Below are 23,212 nucleotides of genomic sequence, written 5' to 3' on the forward strand. Positions count from 1 at the left end.
CAAAGAAATGGCAGCACTTAATGCTACACTAGCAAAATCAGACTCTTGATATCTTGTCGGTGGAATAATAGTTCTTCTAGGTCTGTCTCTTGCTAATGAATAATTGTGTAAGTCTCCATGTGTCTCAACTTGTTCACTTAACACATGCTTACTGGTTTCAGCAGTTTCATCACCTTCTAACTCTAGATTTTGAGAGGAAGTAGAAGCTCCATGATCATTTTGAGGCTCCACCTTAAATCTTGTACTACTTGTCTTTGTCATTAAAGTAGATGGTTGCTCAGACATCATAAACATCTCATTCTGTCTGAAATCCACATCTCTACTATTCACACATCTCTGTTCAACTGGATGTCACAACCTATAACCCTTTATTCTCGGTGTAAAACCTAAAAACATGCATTTTACAGCCCTAGGTTTCAACTTTCCTTGGCTTTGATGCACATAGCCTACACATCCAAACACTTTCAAGTGTTCCAGCTTAGGTGGCTACCCTATCCACCTCTCTTCAGGAGTTTTCAGCTCTATGGATTGATGTGGGCACCTATTAAGAGTGTATATCGTGTAGGAAACAGCTTCAATGCAATTTTTTTCAGGCAATAAGGCATTGGATAGCTAACATCTTACTCTTTCCAGCACTGTTCTATTCAATCTTTCAGCTACTCCATTTTGTTGAGGTGTGTACCTCGTTGTTCTATGCCTTACTATGTCATGCTCCCTACAAAACAAGTTGAACTTCTCTCCACAAAACTCTAAACCGTTAACAATTCTCAAATGTTTAATTTGTTTAGAGGTATGCTTTTCAATCAAGATCTTCCATTCTATGAATCTACTAAACACTTCATCATTGGATTTTAAAAATTAAACCCAACTCTTCCTTGAGTAATCATCTACGAATGAAAGAAAGTACCTTGCTCCACTTAGAGATGGAGAGTGAGCTGGCCCCCACAAGTCTGAATGCACATAATCTAGAATTTTCTTTGAAGTGTGTTATCCTTTAGGGAACCCTTGCCTTGTTGCTTTGCTTAATATGCAGAGTTCACCAAATTTTAGGTCATCTCCAACACCCCTTGGAAGAATCCCCTATTTAGAGAGCACTTGCAGCCCTCTCACACTGATATGGGAAAGCCTTTTGTGCTGTAACTCATCTTTTATGGGTTCTTCTTTAGTTGCCAACAAGGTCAAGTGTGCTATTTGCACATATTCGATGAAATATAATCCATTCACCTTGGTTGCCACAAAAACTACCTTAGAGTCTTTAATTATTTCAAAGGTGCCTCTCACACCCCTATACTCACAAGCAATAGCATTGAACATCCCCAAAGATAGGAGATTTCTCTTCAAAGTAGGAACATGTCTCACGTTCCTAATCAATTTCACTAAACCATCATGCATTTTCAAGGACATAGATCCTATTCCAACAGCTCTGCAGGTGTTATTGTTTCCTATATAGATTAGCCCACCATCCCACTTCTTGTAGGTGCAAAACCATCCCTTAGATGGTGTCATATGGACTGAACATCCAGAATCTAACATCCAATCCCGTCTCCATAGTATTATGGTCTCCATCTTCTTCAGTAGTAGCCAATGCATCTGAATAGACAAGGTAATTCTCCCCTACAGTAGCCTCGGTCTGTTTTCCACCCTTGTTCTATTGGTTCAACATCCTTTTCAAGGCATAACAGTCCTTTTTCATGCGGCCCATTTTGTGACAATAACACTTTATCTTGGACTTATCTCCTCCGTTCTGTTTCCCCTTCATGTTGTTCTTGTTCTTCCCCTTTGAAAACAAGCCTTCATCTCCTTGTTGATCCTTCTTACTCATTTGTAACTCAAGTTCTCTGACTCTCACAGCTGATATGATTACTTCTGTGGTTATTCTTTCTCTACCGTACTTTATGGTTACCTTGACATCTTTGAAAGATTTTCGCAGAGAGTTTAGTAATATGGACGCCTCATTCTCTTCCCCAATGTTGTCTCTTATTGATCTGAATGTAGAAGACATCTCTTGAACTCATTCAGATTATCCGTGAAGGACTTTGCTACATCAATCTTGAAGGTGAAGAATCTTTCACTCAAGAAAGTTTTGTTGGGCAGGTCTTTGTTGAGATATATCTCATTCAGTTTGTTCCAGAGGGCATAGGCAGTAGGTTGGTCTACAATTTACCTCAAAACACTGTTTGTGACATTCAAGACAATGGTTACATACGCCTTTACCTCAATTGTCTCTTTCTCTGCCTTAGTGAGTGTTTCAGGGTACTTTGCAGGGTTTGTAATGGCCAGTAGAGCCTTTTGTTGTCCTAAGACTGCTTTAATCTTCGCTTTTCATAGTTCAAAGTATGTCTTACCATCAAACTTCTCAATTTTATATCTGGTAGTTGCCATTCTTGATCTTCAAGATTGACTATTCTGAATCAAAGTATGCAAGAATTCAAATCTTGGATCTGTCTTGAACTGTTCACTGAGCTCTGATACCACTTGTTGTCCTAGATGACTAGATCTTCTCGTTCACAATCACAAATTACTCAGATTTAACGCTAAAAAACAATTCAAGAGTTAGGGGAGGTAGTATGCTAAGGCATGAAATTCTTTTGTCGTTTACCAAATGGCAGCTCAATCGTATAAACGAAGCTCCAAGAACTAAACGATAGATTATGTAAATGATAGGATGAAGCACTAGACGATCGTGTAGACGATAGTTTCCTGGTGCTAGGCGATTGTGTAGACGAGAGCTAAAGAGTTAAACGATCGTATAGGCGATTAGACTCGGAGCTAAACGATCGAGTACACGATGCGATAGGAACTACACGATCGTGTAAACGATAATAGTAAATGCTAAACGATTGTAGAGTTAGAAAGAAAAGACACAGGAGTTTAAGTGGTTCGGCCAAAGGCCTACGTCTACTGTACAAATCGAGAAGGTTTCTTTTATTACTTCTTCTTTAAAGTTATTACAGAACGAATGTCTTGCTCTCTTGTTTTCTTAGTCTCTCTTACATTCATTTCACGTTCGTTTTCCTTTTATATGCAGTCGCTATAGTCAACGATGAAGCTCTAGTGGTTACAACACATAACAGAAAGATGTCGACAACAATTCAATTGGTTGCAATGTTGTTCTTCTTGTTTTCGAGTCTTTCTGTAATAGTTTTGCTGATAGTTGTTGTATCATCAAGTTACGACTAAAGTATTTATATAGTGGATGTTTTTGGGAGCCGTCACATAATTTTTTACTTACTTTAAGGGGTTTTCTATGTAAATCTTGACGTTGCTATTTTTCTCTCCTTTGTGCTTGTGATTTAATTGACTTTATATTTATTTGCTACATATTAAAATCCCAACAAGCAGTATCAGAGCTTGAACCTAGCGAGAAATTTGCAAGCCAACAAAGTTTGTGCTGATGTTGTTGACTTGGTTAATTTTAGTGTGTAGCCATGGGTGTTAACCTGAGCTGAATGGTTAGCTTGAATGAAGCAAAATGGCAAATATGGAAAGGAAAAATGGAGGACTTTCTCTATTGCAAAGAGTATCATGCAAGGGAGAGTCAACTAAGAGAAATATGTTTGATGAAAATTGGGAACTCTTAAATAGGCAAGTTGTTGGTTATACCTCAATGGGTTGATGATAGTGTATATTATTACATTACTAAAGAGACAAAACCATACTCCTTATGGATAGAGTTGAAAGACTTGTTTGAAAGAAACAATGCAGGCAATAAAGCTTTCCTGATATGAAATCTCGTAAATTTGAAATATAAAAAACGGACTCCAATTGTAGAACATTTGAATGAAATGTAAAGTATCTTGGATCAGATATCAAATATACAAATGAACTTGGAAGATTAATTTTAAGCATTATTATTCTTCAGTTCATTACCAAACAGCAATGAGATATTGTTGGTCTCTTTGAGTAATTGCTCATCCTGTGGAAAGTTTACTGTGAGTATTGTCAAGACTCAAAAGTAGTCTTCTCAATGAAGAGGTGATTATAAGGAAAATGACGAAGCCTTCAACAAGTGAGTCAGAAGCTCTATCACAGAAAATTGGGGGAGAAGCCAAAGTCGCAATAGAAGTTAAAATAATAGAAAGAGATCTAGGAGTACATCGAACAAATATATACAATGTTTCCATTGCAAGAAGATATGTCATAGACAGATCCATTGTCGAAGATAAAAATGAGAACAAAAAAAGGAAAAGAATGAAAAGAAAAATTAAAAAAATGATGTACTAGTAGCCATACATGATATATAGGTTGTTTGTGATGAAAGTGTAGTTAACGTCACATGCTAGGATACAGATTGGATAGTTGATAATGGTGTTGCAATTCATGTTACCTCTAAGCATAAGCTCTTCTCATCCTATAAATCAGGTGACCTTAGAACAGTGAAGATAGGAAACTATGGTACATAAAAAACCATAGGCAATGGAGATGTGTATCTTGAGACCAATAATAGTTGTTACTTACTTCTAAAAATTGCTCGACATGTTCCAGATATGTAGATCAATCTTGTTTACACAGGACAACTTGACGATGATGGCTATCATAGTTACTTTGGTGATAACCAGTGGAAACTCACTAGAAGCTCAATAGTAGTAGCAAGAGGAAATAAAAATTTCACAATATATGTGACGAATGCTAAGATCGCGAAGAGCCTTGTAGCTATTGTTGAAAATGAGTTGCGCATGGAGCTACAACATACATTAATTGGTCATATGAGTTAGAGATTATTAGACATTCTTGCAAAGAAGAGTCTCAAACCTCGAGTGGGCATGACTCTTAAATCATGTCTACGCTATCTAGTGAGAAAACAGCATAGAGTATCATTCAAGCCAATGCACGAAGAAGTTTCAATGTATTGGATATGTGCACACTGATGGTTATGGCCTTATAAGTGAAAAATCACTAGGTGGTTCTTCGTATTTTGTCACATTCATCTACAATCACTCTAGAAAAAAATGCGTGTATACGCTAAAATTCAAAGACTAGGTGATAGCACCTTAAATGTGCTATTATAGTACCTTAAATGTGTTATCTTACTTAACTTAACTCGAATTGGTTGTGTAGTTTAAAGTGCTTAATCTACGATTTTGTAGGTATCAAGCATCGACGAGGTAGATTTGGGCATTTGGACAAAAATTGTTCTCAAGTGGAGCATTTGAAGACAAACCGGAGCGTCTAGGCCAAAATGGATCAAAACTACGATTCTACCCCTGAAGCCACTACGGGGCTGCACGATGCTAGTGGACAGCGTTGAAGATAGTAGCCTCATTAGGCAACACCGCTATGATTCCATACAATTTTGGGAAGTTCTCTTTGTGGAAGCACACTTCATCGAACTATGATGCAACCTTTGACATCGTAGCCTTGTCTCTTTTATGGAAAAATTCAAGCTTGGAAAGAAGATGATAACTCTTAAAAAGAGCTATAATTCCTAGCTTAATTCAAGTTCATTTGTAGATTTTTAATATTAATTATCCTATTTGTAGGTATCGAGCAATCAAGAGGTAGAACCAAGTGTTTGGAGCCAAACAAGATTAATTTGACGCAATTTGGAGGTAATTTGAGCATCGAAGCCTCAAAGGAGTAAAAATGATCAAACAGCCCCTCACATGAGCATCACAATCCTCATCATGCCTAAGCCTGACGCTATCCCAATGCTGAAAGGCAGTAGCTGAATATACAAGGCAACGTTGCAACCGCTACGAACTCTTAATGCGATTCCAGCCTTCTGCGCGTGTGCCTCTTGCACAAGCCAGAACCGCACCATCCATCCAATGCTCGAGGGCCAACTGTGTAGCAACATTGCAATGCTATTGACTGCTTTCTTTGTATACCTCTCTTCGCTTTTAGATCAAATAATGTTGGATTTTATGGAGATTGAAGGGAAGACTAGATTTTTTTTCTTCCTCTCTATCTTTTCAACATCATTAAGTAGGTTTTGTTCATTTTATTTTGGATTATAAGCTTGGAATGAATTGTCTCTTCGATTTTTTTATGAATTCTTGAGATGTTTTCTATCTAATTCTTGGATTAAGGATGCTTTGCTTATTTCTTGAGTTGTCTAATCTAACTAGTGTTTTGCAATCTGAATTTATATATTCTTTAAATCCTCTTTAGTTTTTAAAAACATGTTTGTGTTGATGACTTTTCACTTATAAGCATGATAAGCTATGATTCTTAGTTTTGTCACAATCTTGCATCAATATGTTGTTTTAATGTATTTTTGCATATGAATGTCTAGCTAAGGTCACCAAAGTAGTATTAGCTAATTGTAAATTTGATCGTTATTCCTAAGATGCATGAATTTCTATGTTGGAAGATAAAATTTGTTAATTCAATATGACTATCCTGACAACTAATCGACACAATTGAATCCTAAATTTTAATGCATGTGTTTTTAGTTCTATATGGCCGCTATCAAACCCAATAGAATTTAGAAGCATGTAAATTAGTTAGAGTATTAACTTTTCGACTATAATCAATAATTATGATGCTTTCTTGGCTAGATTCTTGCTAGTTATCTGCCACTATAGAGACTAGTTCAGTCGAATCAAGTGAGTAGTTGTGCATGCATAATTTGATTGCATAATTAATTGGTATAAAACGATGATAGAAAGTGTATTGAATATCTATCTTGATTTTAGAACTAAATAAACCAATCCCTGTTTACATTTATCCCTTACAATTTAATTTATTGCTTGTTTTTCCATTATATCAAACAAACCAAAACTCTATTTTTACTACTTTCCATAGTCAAATTTAGCTTAAGAGAGATTTAATTCTTGGCCTCTCTGTGGTTCGACTTGTACTACCTAATAGTATAAGTAGTGGTTCAATGATTTATAAGTATTCTTTTGATCAGGTCTGGGATTTATTAATGACGTAAAATCCTAGCCTAACAGAACACGACTCTGCAACACCATGCATAGCCACACAATGCTCTTGGTTATTTATAAACACATCCATATGCATTAGGTCAAGCATCTACCCATCCAACACCCAATCCATTCGGCCTCTAGCCAACTAGCTTCCACTCTTTTTTCTCTATATTTTCACACTTTTGTGATGTATCTTAGTCTCTAAACCTTATCCATTCAATATCTCAATGTTTAATGGTTAAGAAGTACTTTCCAGCTTAGGTTGAAGATGAAATCCATTGTAATATGTTCTCAGGACTTGTATTTACATTATTATCCTTCAAGTACTTGTGATTCTTGATTGTATTTTAATCTCAATATCTTATATGTTTGGATTGACAACCCTTTCAATGTCTTGCTAGAGATTTATAATCGGTATGTGGCATATAACATTGCATGAATTTCTGAGTATCACAAATCAAAGCTCTTGTATGTAAATTGTTTGGTTACTCATAGTGACCCTTTTACAACACTGGATGAATAGTTAAGTTCAAGAATAAAATCAATTAGACTATTTAAGCATTACTTAGTAACTAACTGTCTTAATTTTTGCTAAATCTTAATGCATGTGTTGATTGCTTTTGAGATGCATTACACTCTTGATTGATTGACACATGGTTTAGTTAAGCATATTGATTAATATCATAGGGCGATTGTTGCCGCATTATTGAACAAGTAGGTTAAGTACTTGCATGAACTTGATGATTATATCTACAGTCCAATGAACAACTTCATATATGGGTGGATCCGAATACCTAAGCTAGATCTTCTCTCATTTAACTTACTCCTCTACTTTTCTTGGCTTTAGTTTCAATGCTATTTATTTTTTTATCATTTACTTTTATCTTGGAAATTAAAAGCAGTCATAACCTGATATATGGCATGAAATGCATGTTTTAGGCTAATATTTCTATACTTTTACATACGAAAAATTAATGAACATTTACATATGTTTTCACCCATATTTGGTCTTAAATTGATCAAATGATCTTATAAGGGTGCTATTTGTCTCAAAAGTTTATTTCTATTGATTTTAGCTGAATTTATGAACTTTTGAAGGTAGTTTTGATTGATTTGATGAAATTTATTCAATGCACCTGCATTGCCTGAAGTCACTATGGCTGCATCAAGAAACCTTAATTTTCTAGATTTTCACCCAGTCGTCGGAGGTTATTGTTTTCTTGTCCCAATCTTTTTTTCAACCCCGAAATTGCATGATAAAAGTGTTTAGCATGATTTCTGGCCTTCCTCAACCAATTTGGAGCCTATAAAAGGAGGAGAATACTTTCATTTCGATTATCAACTCTCCATCTATGCACCACCTACGTCACTTACGGTTCTTCCACAAAGTTAGTCATCCTTGGACAATTTCTTACAATCCTAATCAGCAACTTCGTAAAAAAAAGTTCCTCTAAAGGTTGAGCAATCTAGGTTGTTCTAATCCCGTGACAACGTGTGGTAATAAAGGGCTTATCCTTGAAAAAGGAGAGTCACCCTAGAGAAAGATTATGAGAGTGAGAAATTTCCATAAGGCATCATCAAAGTATATTTCCAGCATTTCTTTGTTTACTTGTCTACACTTTTTTATTTTCTTTCTTTTCTCTTGCATTGAACATCATCATGTAGTTATGACTTTTGATCTAATAAATTTCATTTATTTATCTTTAACCATGGCTAAATTCTCTAAGGAGTTCAACAATGTGGATACCCTAGGGTCTTATGGCTTGAGGCCTACACTTCATATCGACTTGACTTATGCATTTCCTTTATAGAAGTTAAAGATAAAAATTTTAAGTTAAACTTGCCACTTAATTTGACAATCTAGTAGAGTCTTAATGCTGAGAAGGTTGGGATATAAATGGATGTCACAAAGGTATATGGGACAAAGTGCCTAGAAATAAGTGATCACGTTGTCTTAGAAATAAAGGACACCATAAGATAAAGAAATTGTATGTAGATTAATATAAGATACTACTAACCATAGAAGAACGATTCAACAATATCTATTGACCACCGTCAGTAACTACTGCTGCCACATATCAGGAACGAACTTCGATGACCACTTTCATACGACCTACGTCGATTACCAACTCTGGGCTTCGAAATTTCGTGCAACCAACTCCGATGAAAAATTCTAGCCTCTAGTAACCACCTCCAATGACAACTCTGGCACCACTTTCGTGCGACCAACCCTTACGACCAATTCCAAACTCCAACAACCAGCTCCAACGAAAACTCCGACGACCAATTCTAACGACTACCTTTGCAAGACCAACTTTGATGACTAATTCTAGGACCCGTCAATCACCTCCGATGACAACTCCAGCACAGACCAACTCCGACGACCAATTCAAGGCTCCGACAACCACCTCCGACAACTCCAGCAACTAACTTCAATGACCACCTTCGTTCGACCAACTTTTACGACTGATTTCAAGCTCCCGCAACCACTTCCAATAATAAAGTCATGTGACCAACTTTGGCGACACCCTTCATGCGACTAACTCCAAGCTTCGACAACCATCTATAATTACAAACTCTGGTGAAAATCACCTTCGATGATCAACTTCGACGACCACCTTCGCATGACCAACTTCGATGACTAATTCTGAGCTCCAGCAACCACTTCCGATGACCAAGTCCAACACTAGCTTTGTGTGACCAACTTGGGGCTCCGACAACAACCTTCGACTACAAACTTCAATAAAAATCAGTTTCAATAATCAACTTAAACAACCACCTTCGACTCAAATGTTTGTGTGACTAACTTGGAGCTCCGACAATCACCTCGACTACAAATTGTCTCATTGTTGGGCATGTTTATATATATATATATATACCCTATTATTTTTGAAATAAACCCTATCCTATTTATTATGCACATTCAACTCATATATTCTATGACTGTTAAAGTATGTTGTAGAGTTGTTGACTATATAAATAATAGTATTTTGTTTACTTTAAGTGCAATATTTATATGTAGAAAACTGTAAAATATATATTTTCTAGTTGAGTTCGCATATCTCATTAGTGTTAAGAATTTGTAAAAGTTTGTAGGTAGTTGAATGGTGGAACAAGAACTTATGAAAAAAAACAAACAAAAACAAAAGAAAAAACAAAAGAGAATCAACAAATAAAAAAAACCCATAAAATGGAGATTTATTTTCCAAAACATTTTCTAGTAAGAATTAGTGAAAAATGAAGATTTGTTCTCTGATGACCCTCCAAATTAGGAGGAATTGAAAGTGGAATTGATAAAGAAACGTGGTGAGATTAAATTCACTGTAGATGATAGGGGATATTTGATTAAGAAAAATTCATAAAAGAGGAAAAAAAATAGAGTAACAAGATGAAGAAAGGAAGAAGAAGAAGAAGATAAAGATGAAATTGATGGAAAAAAATTAGAATTAATAATTTCTCTTTGGTTCCTATTTTATTTAACCATATTCGTGCAAGAAATGTAGTTGGTTAATTATTATTCATTACCTAAAAAAAAATAAAAGAAAGATAGTCAAACTTTATAAAAATAAAAGAAAAAAATTTTAATCCATATTTTATTCAAATAAAGATGGGTGGAATTATTGAATAAAAAAAATCAAAACAAAAATAATAATCATAAAAGCAGATTATGAAGAGTTTAAAAAACTACATCAAATACTCATAACGTATGAACCCAACTTTATAGACATATAAACTCTACAAGTATATGAACTCCATATATCACATCTTAACTTCGCGCCCCAAACAACCCTTATGAATTTTTCATTTACATGTTACCGTTGTTATCTTTCTCTCGTTTGTACTTGTGATTTATTTGACTTTATATCTATTCGCTACATATTAAAATCCCAACACTTTTGGGTACAACTAACTTTTGTAGCCGAGTCACATAGCTCATTCTTGTAGAGTCCTTTTACTCCTCAAAATGGGTTACCCAAAATGCATTCCTCATCCCAGTCCTGTGGGGATTTTTAATCTCCATCCCCGCCCCATTCCCCGTTTTGGGGAGTCAGGGTCGAGATCAGAGAATCTTTGCGAGGAAAATCCTTGCTTTATTTTATTATTTTTATTATTTAAAATTAACTAAATTTAATATTTATATTGAAATTATAAATTTTATGTAGGAAATTAGTATTATTGTCACATATAGTTGTTTAAATTAAATGCTACATGTTTTTTTTATTATAAACTAATAAAAATTAAATTTATTATTTTAGATTTTTAAAATTAAAAAAGAAAAAAAACTGAAACATATTGTTTCAATAATATATTGTTTTATTATTATTAGTAGTAGTAGTAGTATATATACATATATAAACAATTAAAAAAATCAAGACGGGGACGGGAATCAGGTTCGAGGTCGAAGATCCCCTCTCCATCCTCGCCTGATTCCTGATTGGGAACCCAATTTAAATCCCTGATTTGACCTTGTCCTCAATCAAATCGGAAATTTCTCGTCCCAATTGGGTCGGATCTCCAAGGAATTTGGTTCGAGATCCATCCTGGCGAAGAATTTTAGTCATCCCTATGCTCTAGGGGTAGCCTAGTATACAACCAAATTCTTTTAAATTATACATCTTGTTTTAACTATCGAATTGCAAAATATGAAGAAAGATTACATGTACATGAATAAAGAAATTTTCAAAAAATTACCTCGAATATGACCACCAATTGATTTCCATATCGGTCGTCCTCAGGCCCATCATAAAAGCATTGGGGAGATTGAATATATCCAATATCTTCCAAATCATCTTTAGGGGTGCAAAATACACTCATTGCATGTAAAACAACTTGGGGATTATTGACAAACATGTCACAGTCCACATTTAATATGTATGGCGCATTTGTCAATAATCCCGACACTCTTGTCTACAACATCAATTCGTACAAACATTATTATATATCTTTTTAAGGGAAATATCAATCTATACCTAAATTTTAGGATTTATATCAATTTAAACTCTAAATTATTAATTGCATCAATTTAAATTCTCATCAAACTCATGTAAATGTATCAATTTACATCTTCTACTTCATTTTGTTTGGAAAAACCTGTATGAAACTTATAATTGTATCAGTTTTTTAACGAAATTAATTGTATCAATTAAAGTTTTACGTATATGTTCATAAATGATTCAATTTAAACACTTAGTCATATTTCTTTTAATAATCATCTTACATTTATTTTAATCATTTATCTTGTAGAACCAACTTGAAGAAGTCTACACATGTTTGAGAATCAATGTATGAATGATTTTGAAAGGTAATCATAATGAAATGTCTTAATTAATTTGTTTATGAAATTTTAATGCTTGTGTGGTTGACAATTCAGATCATGTTTTATGTTTTCAAATTCACTAAGTTGAGCAAATTTTCGAAAATTGATTTCAAATTCCATGATTCAAATAGTGCAAATTCTGAAAACAAGATTTTTAGTTTTTCTGTTTACCCAAATTTTGAATTCAAAATTAAAAATGCTGAATTATATTAGAAAAGATATAAACAAGAACAAATATAATATTTCATGTTATAAACTCAATTATTTTAGTGAAATTAAAATATGTATTATATAATATAGGGGTTTTTTTAAATATAGAAAAATAAACTAAAATATTTACAAAATATAGCAAAATTAGAACCATCAATGATAGACGTTGATAGACACTGATAAACTTTTATCAGTGTCTCTATCAGTGTCTATCAACATCTATCATTGATAGTTCTAAAATTTTGTTATATCTTGTAAATATTTTCAACAGTTTTACCATTTGAAATAATTTTCCTATAATATATTATTATATGATATAACAAAATATTGTTATATAAAAATTTTAACATAAAACAAGTGCATAAATTGGATATTTTATATTCAAGTTAATATTTAGTAAGTAACTATAATGAGTTTTATGGTTTATTAATATATTATCAAATACATTCAAAAAAAAAATTAATTGAAATTTAATTTATGAATTTTTAACCAAATATAACTCCGTTTTCTTTGAATTCATTGTTTCTAAAATTTTGTTTTGAGATTTTGCACCGAACAAGTTCTTAGACATTTAGTAGACTCAAGTCATAGGTTCCACATCATATTGATCAAACAAAATATAAAAGAGTGTAAAATGATACATTTATGAAAGTTGGTGATTTAAATTGATACAATTATTTATATAGAATTTTAATTGATATAAGCTCATAATTTAGAGTATAAAATGATATTTATCAATCATTTTTAATCAGCATGATATATATATTATTAATCAGTATGTTTCGAATTACCAGAACATTCATAGCGCCCGCCTTGTTTTGGTGGTGATGTTTTAAACTCTTCTCCCTTGATACATAAATTAAATGTGGCAATTCATCTGAAACATCTTTGTTCTCCCACAATATCTATAAATACAATTGGTTATATAAACATGTCAGTATATTGTTGTTTTTTATAATATGTTAGGTGGAATAATCGAACTTTTCACTTCGAGATTGATAACAGTAAGATTATTTCACTATAATATTATGTTTGTTGATTAGGTTAACAAAAATAATATTTGAACTCCCTTGTTTAATAAGAACACAGTTTTATTAAATAAATTAAAGAAATACAAATTATAATTATTAAATTATTAAAACCAAACAACATGAGATAGCTTAAATGGCGTATGATATATACTTCATCAGGTCAGAGTTTTGAATCTTTTGCTACCAAATTATTGATATACTAAAAAATGATAAAAAAATTACCTTTTAGTTCTCAAGTTGTGAAGAATATGTATATTTGGTATGTGAATTTTGAAAAATCTAATCTTTTAGTCCATCGATTTTTAAGACCAAGTGTATTTGATTTGCGAATTTTCAAAATTTATTTTTTTAGTTCCCGAATTCTTAAAAATATATTTTTTAGTCTCTAAATTTTTAAGACTAGATTTGAAAGGTCCCTAAAATATTTTTTTTATTATTATGAACGTTAGAAATTTGGTGTTGACAATATTTATTTTAGGATGTTGTGGCAGTCCATCTCTATTGTTGTTCTACACAGAATGATGCTCCCTAAAATACGGATCTTGCATAATATTTTTTTCATATCTAAAAAATCTTCGGTGTTTATTCTTATGACTTATTTCTATGAGTTGTGTGTAGAATTTGTTTAGGATCGTTTCCTTTTTTCGTGGTGCTTATTTAAGAGGATGTTGTTCTCTTTTTAGGGTTGACCATTTTGAATAATCATTGAACCATTTGTTTTGTGTGTTCGCTATAAACCACAAGTGTATCAATCCTTAGGATTGTGGAAACATGTTGTTGCAGTAGATCGTGAGTGTTTCTCTAAATCTTGTTGAATCGTTTTACTAAAACTTGACAAGAAATCTCAAACTTTGGGGGAGTCTAGATTCATCAAATGGAATGGTCTTTATTTGAAGGTCGAAAGATAAAAGTCTTGGTAAAAGAGAGTCTCATACTTGGGGGAGCCTAAGTTTCATGAGAGGGAGTCCCACACTTATGGGAAGCCTAAGTTATTATTTAAGAAGTTAAGCAATTTGTGTGTCTTGTAATTGTCCTTTCTTTATAGATAAGTGCAACATTGTAATCACTTGACATTATATTAGTAAATTTTTTTTTCTTGGATACATTGCCCCATAGACATAGGCAGTATTGCATCAAACTACGTTACCAAACTCTAGGTTCTGTTCATGCTTTTTTTTGTGTGTGTTTATATTTGATTTTCATCGAATTGTTGTAACACCGTGTGTGACAAGTGTTGTTGTGTGTTAGATAACCTTAATGTAAATTGGCATAAGTGTGGGACACCATCACTTCTGGTACTTTGATCTTTATTTCTTCAAATTGAAGGAATTAAAGAAGGTGGATCTACAACACATCCTCAGTGTTGGATAGAACAAACTACTCATATTTGAAAGACTACGATGATAACATTTTTGAAGTGTAATGATCACAAAACTTGGAAATTCATTGTAATTAGATGGACTCCTCCACATATTACAATTTTTCAATAGTGGGAATGCTCCTAAACCTGAAATTGAGTGGATAGGAGCTAAAAATGGAGCCTCTCTTGAAAATTCTCATGCTCTCACTGTTATCTTTAATGGCATTTACAAAAATATCTTTCAGCTGATAGATATATTCTGGCTATGACTCTTGAGGAAACATCAAAATTCAAGATGAGACTTCAATTTTGATCACAAGTTTGAAAGTTTAAAAATGCTTGAAGATTAAATAATTGCTAAGTGCAATGTTTGTTTGCTTGATATTGCGAACATATTGTTTGCCTTAGGGTGAAATGATCTCCAAAAGAAAAACTGGTTGGTAAAGTTCTAAGATCTCAACCTAAAAGTTTTGACATGAAGGTGATTTCTATTGACTGTTTATTATGCTAGTTTGTAGGTATTGAGCAACTAAGAGTTATAATGGACCATAGAGCCAAAAGGGATAAAAATCGATCAAATCAAAGCTCCGCAGCATCGACCGCGAAGAAAGGAGTGGAACATGTCCAAATTACCCCTAGACCTGGCGCTGCGGGGAGGAAACGATGCTTGAGGCTGGCGCTTCGGCAAGAGAGGCCAACGTCGTGATGTTGCACTTGGCTCTTTTTATAAATAGATTTTTGGCCAATTAGGTCATTGGATCCTCGAATTTCTAGCCTCCAACTTCATTCTCTCTGTGTTTTTTTTTTTCTTAGCATTAACTTATTATAGTTTTTCATTTATTTACATTTGGACTTCATCTTGGCACGATATGTGTGGCCAAGGTAAGTATTTCTAGCTTAGGGTAGGATTGAAACCCATTTAATCTTGGTTGGAAGACTTGAATTTTCACTTCTATGATGTATGCTTGTTAATTTCTTTGTTCTTGAATGATATTTTAATTTCTATGCATTTATTTCATAACTCTCATTTATTCTTTAATTGCTAGAGATTAGGATTGAAACTAATGTATTTTTAGCCTCAAGGGCAAGGTTTAAAGCATGCTTGGATGTGAACTTAGATTGTTTAGAATAATCTTCTCAAAAACATTGTATGATTAATTAATTTCAAGAACGAATCGATCGATAACTAAGGCTAATCGGGTTATTAAATCACATTAGCTATATTACCTATCTTAATACAGGTGATTAATTGACATGGACACTAATGAACCCAATTAGTTGAACATCTAGATTGATTTAGAAATTAATCAATACATAAGAGCATGTGGCTTAGGACTTCTAGAGCAAGTGAACTAAGAGTAAAACATGCTAGCATCGCATGATTTTAGAACTTCTATGATCAACCAAGTGATTGGGTAGATTTCAAGTTCCTAGGCTAAGCCTTTTAATCAAATTAATTCCCTTTTTAATTATGCTTTTACATTCATACTTTTAAATTTAATTGCAAACAAAACAACCAACCCCCTATGACCATTCAAATTCATCAATAGACTTTAACATCTTAAGATTTCATGTGGAGACAACTTGTTTCATCTAGCTATAAACTCTTTAGAGTGATTTATAAATTTATTTTATTGGGGATCGACAGCCTCGAATAAATTGGCGTCGTTGTCAGGGATTTATTTCGAAGCTGATGCTCTTGGGAAGAATCTTTCAAAAGGCAAAACTTCTGATGATTTATCTGGGCTTGGTTTCTCAGGTTCAAAAAGCAAAGTTGTAAGTAATCCTTTATTTAAAGGAAAACAAAATATCAGAACCTATTGTCAACTAGAATCTTGGTTGAAAGCCATGATTGGTGTGGATTTGTCATTATTGTGAAAGAATGGATCATTTCGAACCTTACTGTTCCCTCCATAGATATCTTAAAAAGGTGACAAGGCTAGTTTTTCCACCCAAAATAGGTAATGTTGTTCAAAATTCTCCAAGAATTATGTAGGAATGGAAAGTTAAAAAATACGTCTACTCAATGTAATGTTGTTCTAACGTTCTTTATGATGTCCACTAAAGGTGGTCGATTTTTTGATAGTTTTGAACTTCCAAACACATGACAGGTGAGAAAAGCTAAATTTCTAACCTCAAAGCTATAGGATTAGGATAGGTCACATTTGGAGATGGTGCAACTAGTTAGATTATTGGAAAAGGTAAACTCAAATACCCTTGTCTTCCTTCTCTTGATGATGTTATGCTTGTTGAAAGGGCTTACTGCAAAGCTTATTAGCATACGTCAACTATGCGATCCAGAGCTTAATGTCATTTTTACAAAGGAAAGATGTCTTATCAGAAGGTGATCAAATCCCAGCGGAAGCGTATGACTACGTTCTTTGATTTATTGAAAGAATATAAAATACAAAAACTAGAAGAAAATGTTAAGCATCATACTTTTTTCAATCTGCAACTGCAACAAAATATTCTCTTCAAACTGATTAGCTGCTCTTCAAAGTCTTCCCTTTTCTACAAGATTTTTCTTTTTATAATTCTAGCAAGCATTTGACTTATAGGAACCATTCTTGAAAGATGAAAGGGAATGATGAAGGAGAATTTCTAGAGAATCCTTCTCTAAAAATATTTCTCTAAAATTTGAGAGAATTTTATTGGAGAAAATCTCAACAAGATGGTTGTAGAGATTATGTTGTAGTGTAGTCCCATAAGAGCTCCCTAGGGCTATATTTATAGAACTCTACTAGGCTACTCCAAATCCTATTAGAATAACCCTTCCGTGGAGATTTAATTATAGTTATCTACTAATATTTCATATTAAAAGATAATTAAAAGACAATTATCCAACCTCACATGTTAAAATTTTTTAAATATTTCAATTATATTTAAATATTTATTCTCTCCATTATCTCTTTAATTTGAATGAATTAATTATTTGAATCATATTCAAATAAATTAATTTTCTCATTATCTATTTAATTCGATTGTTATTCAAATTAGATAATTTATTTATTTGAATTCTATTCAAATAAATTAATCATTCATATTATAAAGTTAAAATTTGAAACTCATTCAAATAAACTTTATAATAAAATATGTACTTAATTGTATTCAATACAATTAATATTTTTCCTCATAAAATTTGAAGGTTTCAAATTTTCTTTCAATATATTTGATCTTTGTTAGTTTGTGTTGAGATAACAAGAGTGCTTTATGGACCTACAAATTATAAGTTTCAATGATCCAAGATTAATTAATTAAACTAACCTTCACTCATTAACTATGGGACAAACCACTATAGACTTATTGTTGAACTCTTATACACTATAAGATATGTTGTGTCTATGGATATAATCAGTATAAACAAGTGGATTTTCACGGGTTGTTGGTAATCACGACTAGGTTAAATATTCGTTTTACTCTTGTAATTATCTATTTTCCTTAAATATATACCACTGTTCATTCCTAGTGTTGAGAGCTGTGAAGAAGGTGAATCTGATGATAATATATCTATGAGTGTTTTGAGCAAGAAGTAGGAGAAGAAAATGAAAAATGAAGACAATGCTCCCCATGTCCGTCTGAACAAAATTCTTGTGAAAAAGAAAACTCAGGATCTTATGGGCTTGTGGGTGATGACTCAAGCTCTAAGGTGGACAACCCTCATGCTGCAAAGTGTAAACAGCCTGCTAAAAGTCAAAAGATTAAGAATCACTCAACCTCTATCCCTGTTGTGCCTCTAAATGCCATTTTGTTTCTTTTTTTGCATAATGCTAGAATGTGAAAATTTGTGGTGAAAAGGCGTATGGTTGTAGAAAAAGAGTTGTCTGATCAAGCTCAAGACTGTATAGAGATCATGGAATTAATGGCTTTTGATTTAAGTGCGCTTTTGCACAAGATTGGGGTTGGTAAACGGGTGCCTCTCCTACTAAGTTCAATTATGGAGCCTTTGTGACAAACCAAATCATGAGACATATTGGATCTTAAGCTGTCACATAACCTATATGTTATCTTCGCCTGATTTGGGGGTTTCACCTATTAAAAAATCAGATATTCTGACATTTAATGGCTCCTTCCCTACTCTCTTTCACTCATAAACTTTACCAAGGTAACCATGTTTCTGATCTTGTTCACACGAAGTCTTAGGACACTAAAAGTTGTCCTAGCCAGACGTTAGTTAACACTTCGTTTGGGAAGCGTATTATGCATGTCTTGGTTGCTGAATCTAGAGAGCTAGTTCTTCATATTCAGCGTTGTACAAAGCGCAAGCTGAAATTGATGGTGTTCTATAGTTAATGCATTTATCTACTAATTAGGTTCTATTTTGGGCAGGTAGGATGATGTTCTTGCATATGATGGCTATTGATGTTGGTTTGGTTTGTTTTTGTGTTCAATTTTTTAAGACATACATTTAGGAGTTTGTATGTCTTAATGGCTATGTTCGCTTTTGTGACTAATCCACTTTGTTCTTGCATATGATGGCTATGTTCGTTTTTGTGTTCAAACTTCTAAATGTATCAAAAAAATTAAACTCTTAAACTTTCAGAAGTGACTTAACTTAAACCCTTCAGTATGATTATCTTTGAAAATTATTTATACATTAATTTTAATAGGGAGAATTATGTAAATGAAAGATATTTAAACAACACTTTTGATTCTTTATTTATGTTTTTTTTGTTTTTGTTCCCCAAGAGGCAAACAAGGGAGAGGGAAGAGGAGTACCTTTATTATGGTGGGATGGTGTTTGGTGTGGATGTTGGAGAAAGCAGCCAAGTCAATGCCCAGTCCAATCTCTTCATGTGAACAAAGTCTGTTTTCTTCTGCTTCCTTTATTTTCCCTTCAAGCCTCTCATACCCAACCTTCATTTTTCATAATTACATATCTATCCTTTATTCATTTCTCAACTAACCCCTTCCATGTCTTTTTAAACAAAAACAAATCAATTCTATCTATAATGTATATCCTATTTTCATTAAAACACTATTTTGGTTCCACACTTTGTTTAATTTTTAATCCATATATTTTTAAACGTCAAATTTTAACTTTTTATACATCCGATAAATTTAAATTTAATCATTTCAAGTTAATTTTTATTCAATAAATTTTAAATGTTCAATTTTATTTCTCATAATTTCAATAAATCATAAATCTTAAATTTCGTCTTGCAAAGTTATTTTTTTTTGTTCAAATTGACGAAGTTATAATAAAAAATTTCATGCAAAGAAACATAATATGTGAATATATTTTGAAAGTTTATAGTGAAAATGGTAATATATAATCACTTCTTTTTCTAATTAATAATAAACAAATTGTAGGAAAAAAAATTAAGAAAATTATTTCAAGTGGTAAAATTATTGAAAATATTTACAAAATATAATAAAATTCTAGAACTATTAATGATAGACGCTAATAGACACTGATAGACTTCTATCCGTGTCTATCAATGTCACTGATAGATACTAATAGAGGTATATCAGTGTCTATTAGCATCTATCATTGATAGTTCGAAAATTTTGATATAATTTGTAAATATTTTGGTTCATTTGTCTATATTTGAAAACAACCCAAAAAATTAAGATTTATTAAAAATACAAAACTAAATTTCAACAAACTACAAAGTAGAGGGAGCAAAATAATATTTTAATCATGGTTATAAAACAAGTCACTTAGTCCTCATTGGGTATCATTTGATTCTATTGTTTCTAGTTTTGAAAAGCGTAATACTTGGATGCACCCATTTTTATGCATCACATTCTCATCACGCACAGCAAAGAAGTATTAAAACATTTCAAAAAAGAAATAAAAAAGAATTTGCTACACCACATGGCAAATTATGATTGAACAATTTGGTAGGGATGCCACAGATAGTTGCTAGACGAAACCCATTTAAGTATTTTTGTTTTGAAAATTAAGTTCATTTTCTCTCATGTTCTTATCATAATTTATATCTTTCTTAAGTATAATAGTTAAATTCTTAACTAGATTCCAAAAATAAAAACAAATTTTTTTAAAATTTGGCTTTGTTTTTTAAAATATGAATAAAAAAGTAAATAATAAAAAAAAAAATAGAAATGAAATGAGGATTTATAAACTTAATTTCAAGAAAGAAAAAAAAAAAAGTAGAAGTGGCTGCGAGACCTTAAATGCTAATGGTCTAATAAGTAGTAAATATCCAACTACCAAAGATTTTTTTATTGTCAGTTCACAATAAATATATATATATATATATATATAGAAAAGGGTTTAGGTTGTCATTGTCACTTACCTTGACAGTTTTCCAATCATGTTGGAATTGTGGAGAAGAATGAAAATGCATTGGTGAGTCATTTAAGAAGTATCTAAAAGGAGCTCGTATTTCAACTTCATATTTTTTGCAAAATGGCACCCACATTTTTGCAAAATTCACTGTTTCACTCAGTGCATAGAAGGTCATAGCAGAACATCCATCGTCAGAGATATAACAACTCAATTTGTTTGTCGGATAATCCAACGCCATCAAAGACAGTACAGTATTTACTGTTATTATCGGTGGTTCCAACACAGGATCCGCCGTTGTCACAAATATATCCACGGCCGGAAGTTCCACCTCCCTACACCACCCATAAATTCTTATAACTCATCTTAATTTACCTCAATTATTTTTGTGTTCAGAAAAACTTGAGTGCTCTACCTAATCTATTTTCGTACAGTCTAATTAGCTGTTTAATAAAAAAAAATTGGCATGGAGCAAATATCATTAATATCACTGCTCTTATATATATATAAACTGCTACTCAAAAATTAAAATATTTTATTTTATTTTATCCTTTCCTTAAAATTATAGATCTCCATTCCAACTCCCAAATTGTTGAACTCAAAAGAAAAAACAACTAAGACACTATTTGATAATCATTTTATTTTTTGTTTTTCTAAGATTTTGTCTATTTCCTTCTTAATGTTTTTCTATTATTTGCATCTTTAATCTTTTTTAATACATGAGTTGAATGTCTAGTCATTTTAAAATTTGGCTTAATTTTTAAAACATAAGTAAAAAATAAATCAAAAGCAAAAAAATATAGAAGTGAAAGGAGTGTTAATAGACTTAATTTTCAAAAACAAAAACTAAGGCTTCATTTGATAACCATTTGGGTTTTTGTTTTTTAAAATTAAGCATATTTCATCCACATTTATTACCATGATTTGTATTTTTCTTAACTACAATGGTTGAATTATTAGTCAAAGTTCATAAACATAAACAATGTTTTGTAAGCTACTTTTTTTAATACGATCTCAAAATTTGGCTTGATTTATTAAATCATTGATGAAAAATAGATAACAAAGAATGAAATTTGGTGATGAAAGTAGTGTTCATAAGTTTAATTTTCAAAAACAAAATATTCAAACGGGGTCTAAATGATTAGCAAAGAAGACCTTAGTTACAACCTTTTTTTTCTTTCTTTGCTTAGAATATATTTGAAATGATTTTGTAAGAGGTTAAGTTATTCCAAACAGATCTAAGAAATGAAAAGATGGTGTGCGTTTACCGTTTGAGGAGGCGTTGAGGGTAAGTTTTGTAGTCGACGGGGTTCCATTTGATGATGACGGCAAGAAACCAGACGAAAGAGAACCAAGATTCGCAGAGGAAAGCAATGGTTTGGAGATGGGAGAAGCCATGGTTGAAGAGCAACAACAGACGATAAGAAACCAGAGAAAGCAACAGGAAGAAGATGGCAATGTCCAATGCTCTTTGTGTTGGTCTTTTGATAATTGTTTTTTCGTAAAGTGGGAGAGTATTGGCCATTGATAATTTTAGGGGACCAGTTTTTCGATGGACTTAGAAATTTGGTGACTGGTCTCGGTGTTTAAAATGCTTCAGTATGGAATAATAATGGTAGCAATAATATATTAATTAAATTTTTTCTTTTTTTTTTTTTTTTTTTTTCATCTATTAATTGTAAATAACCTTGAATTTTCAATGTGATCCAACCACTCCCGCAAAATATATAAACTACACTTAATTGTGCCAACTACCGTAGAATTTTGGTCCCTAACATATTTCATATGTCGTTTTACTACACTCATTTGAATGAACTCTCAAACTATAAGATCTTCAAATATTTAATTTTAACTCTAAGAATTAAGGATGCAAAAGTATACTAACATTTTTATTTTTTAACGAAAAAACATGGGTGTGCATTCTAGACTTTTTTTTTTTTTTTTTTTTTTTTTTTTTTTACAATCTACCAAATTATCCAATCGCAATCGTAGCTAATCATCGGTCAAACTTTTGGTTTTTCCTTTTTAAAAAATTCTTTTCCATTGATGCAAGACATAATTCAAGTATTGCCTTATTTTAATTAAAGTGTTTTTTTTTTAAAAAAAAAAAAAAGGAATCTTCCTTTTTCATTAAGGGTTACGTTGCCAAGTGTGCATTTTGGAGATTTATGT

The 23,212-nt window shown here is 32.3% G+C and overlaps 1 protein-coding gene across 2 annotated transcripts in view; it reads right to left on the reverse strand.

Annotated features, from left to right (window-relative positions):
- LOC120087625 (cellulose synthase-like protein H1) overlaps positions 1 to 22,638 on the reverse strand; it is a 29,286-nt gene extending 6,648 nt beyond the window's left edge. Inside the window, exons 1-5 of one of the 2 annotated variants that reach the window (XM_039044460.2) lie at positions 22,309 to 22,638; positions 21,051 to 21,375; positions 19,507 to 19,644; positions 13,191 to 13,304; positions 11,565 to 11,780 (exon numbers count right to left, since the gene is read on the reverse strand). In XM_039044460.2, coding sequence (XP_038900388.1) covers positions 11,565 to 11,780; positions 13,191 to 13,304; positions 19,507 to 19,644; positions 21,051 to 21,375; positions 22,309 to 22,565 — 1,050 coding nt within the window. In that variant the 5' untranslated portion in view covers positions 22,566 to 22,638. The remainder of the gene's footprint in view (positions 1 to 11,564; positions 11,781 to 13,190; positions 13,305 to 19,506; positions 19,645 to 21,050; positions 21,376 to 22,308) is intronic. The other variant, XM_039044461.2, reaches the window with a different exon arrangement.
- Between the last annotated feature and the right edge of the window lie 574 nt (positions 22,639 to 23,212).

The sequence above is a fragment of the Benincasa hispida genome, chromosome 10 (genome assembly GCF_027475165.1).
Source record: "Benincasa hispida cultivar pf3 chromosome 10, pf3_genome.v1.1, whole genome shotgun sequence".
Lineage (NCBI taxonomy): Eukaryota > Viridiplantae > Streptophyta > Magnoliopsida > Cucurbitales > Cucurbitaceae > Benincasa > Benincasa hispida.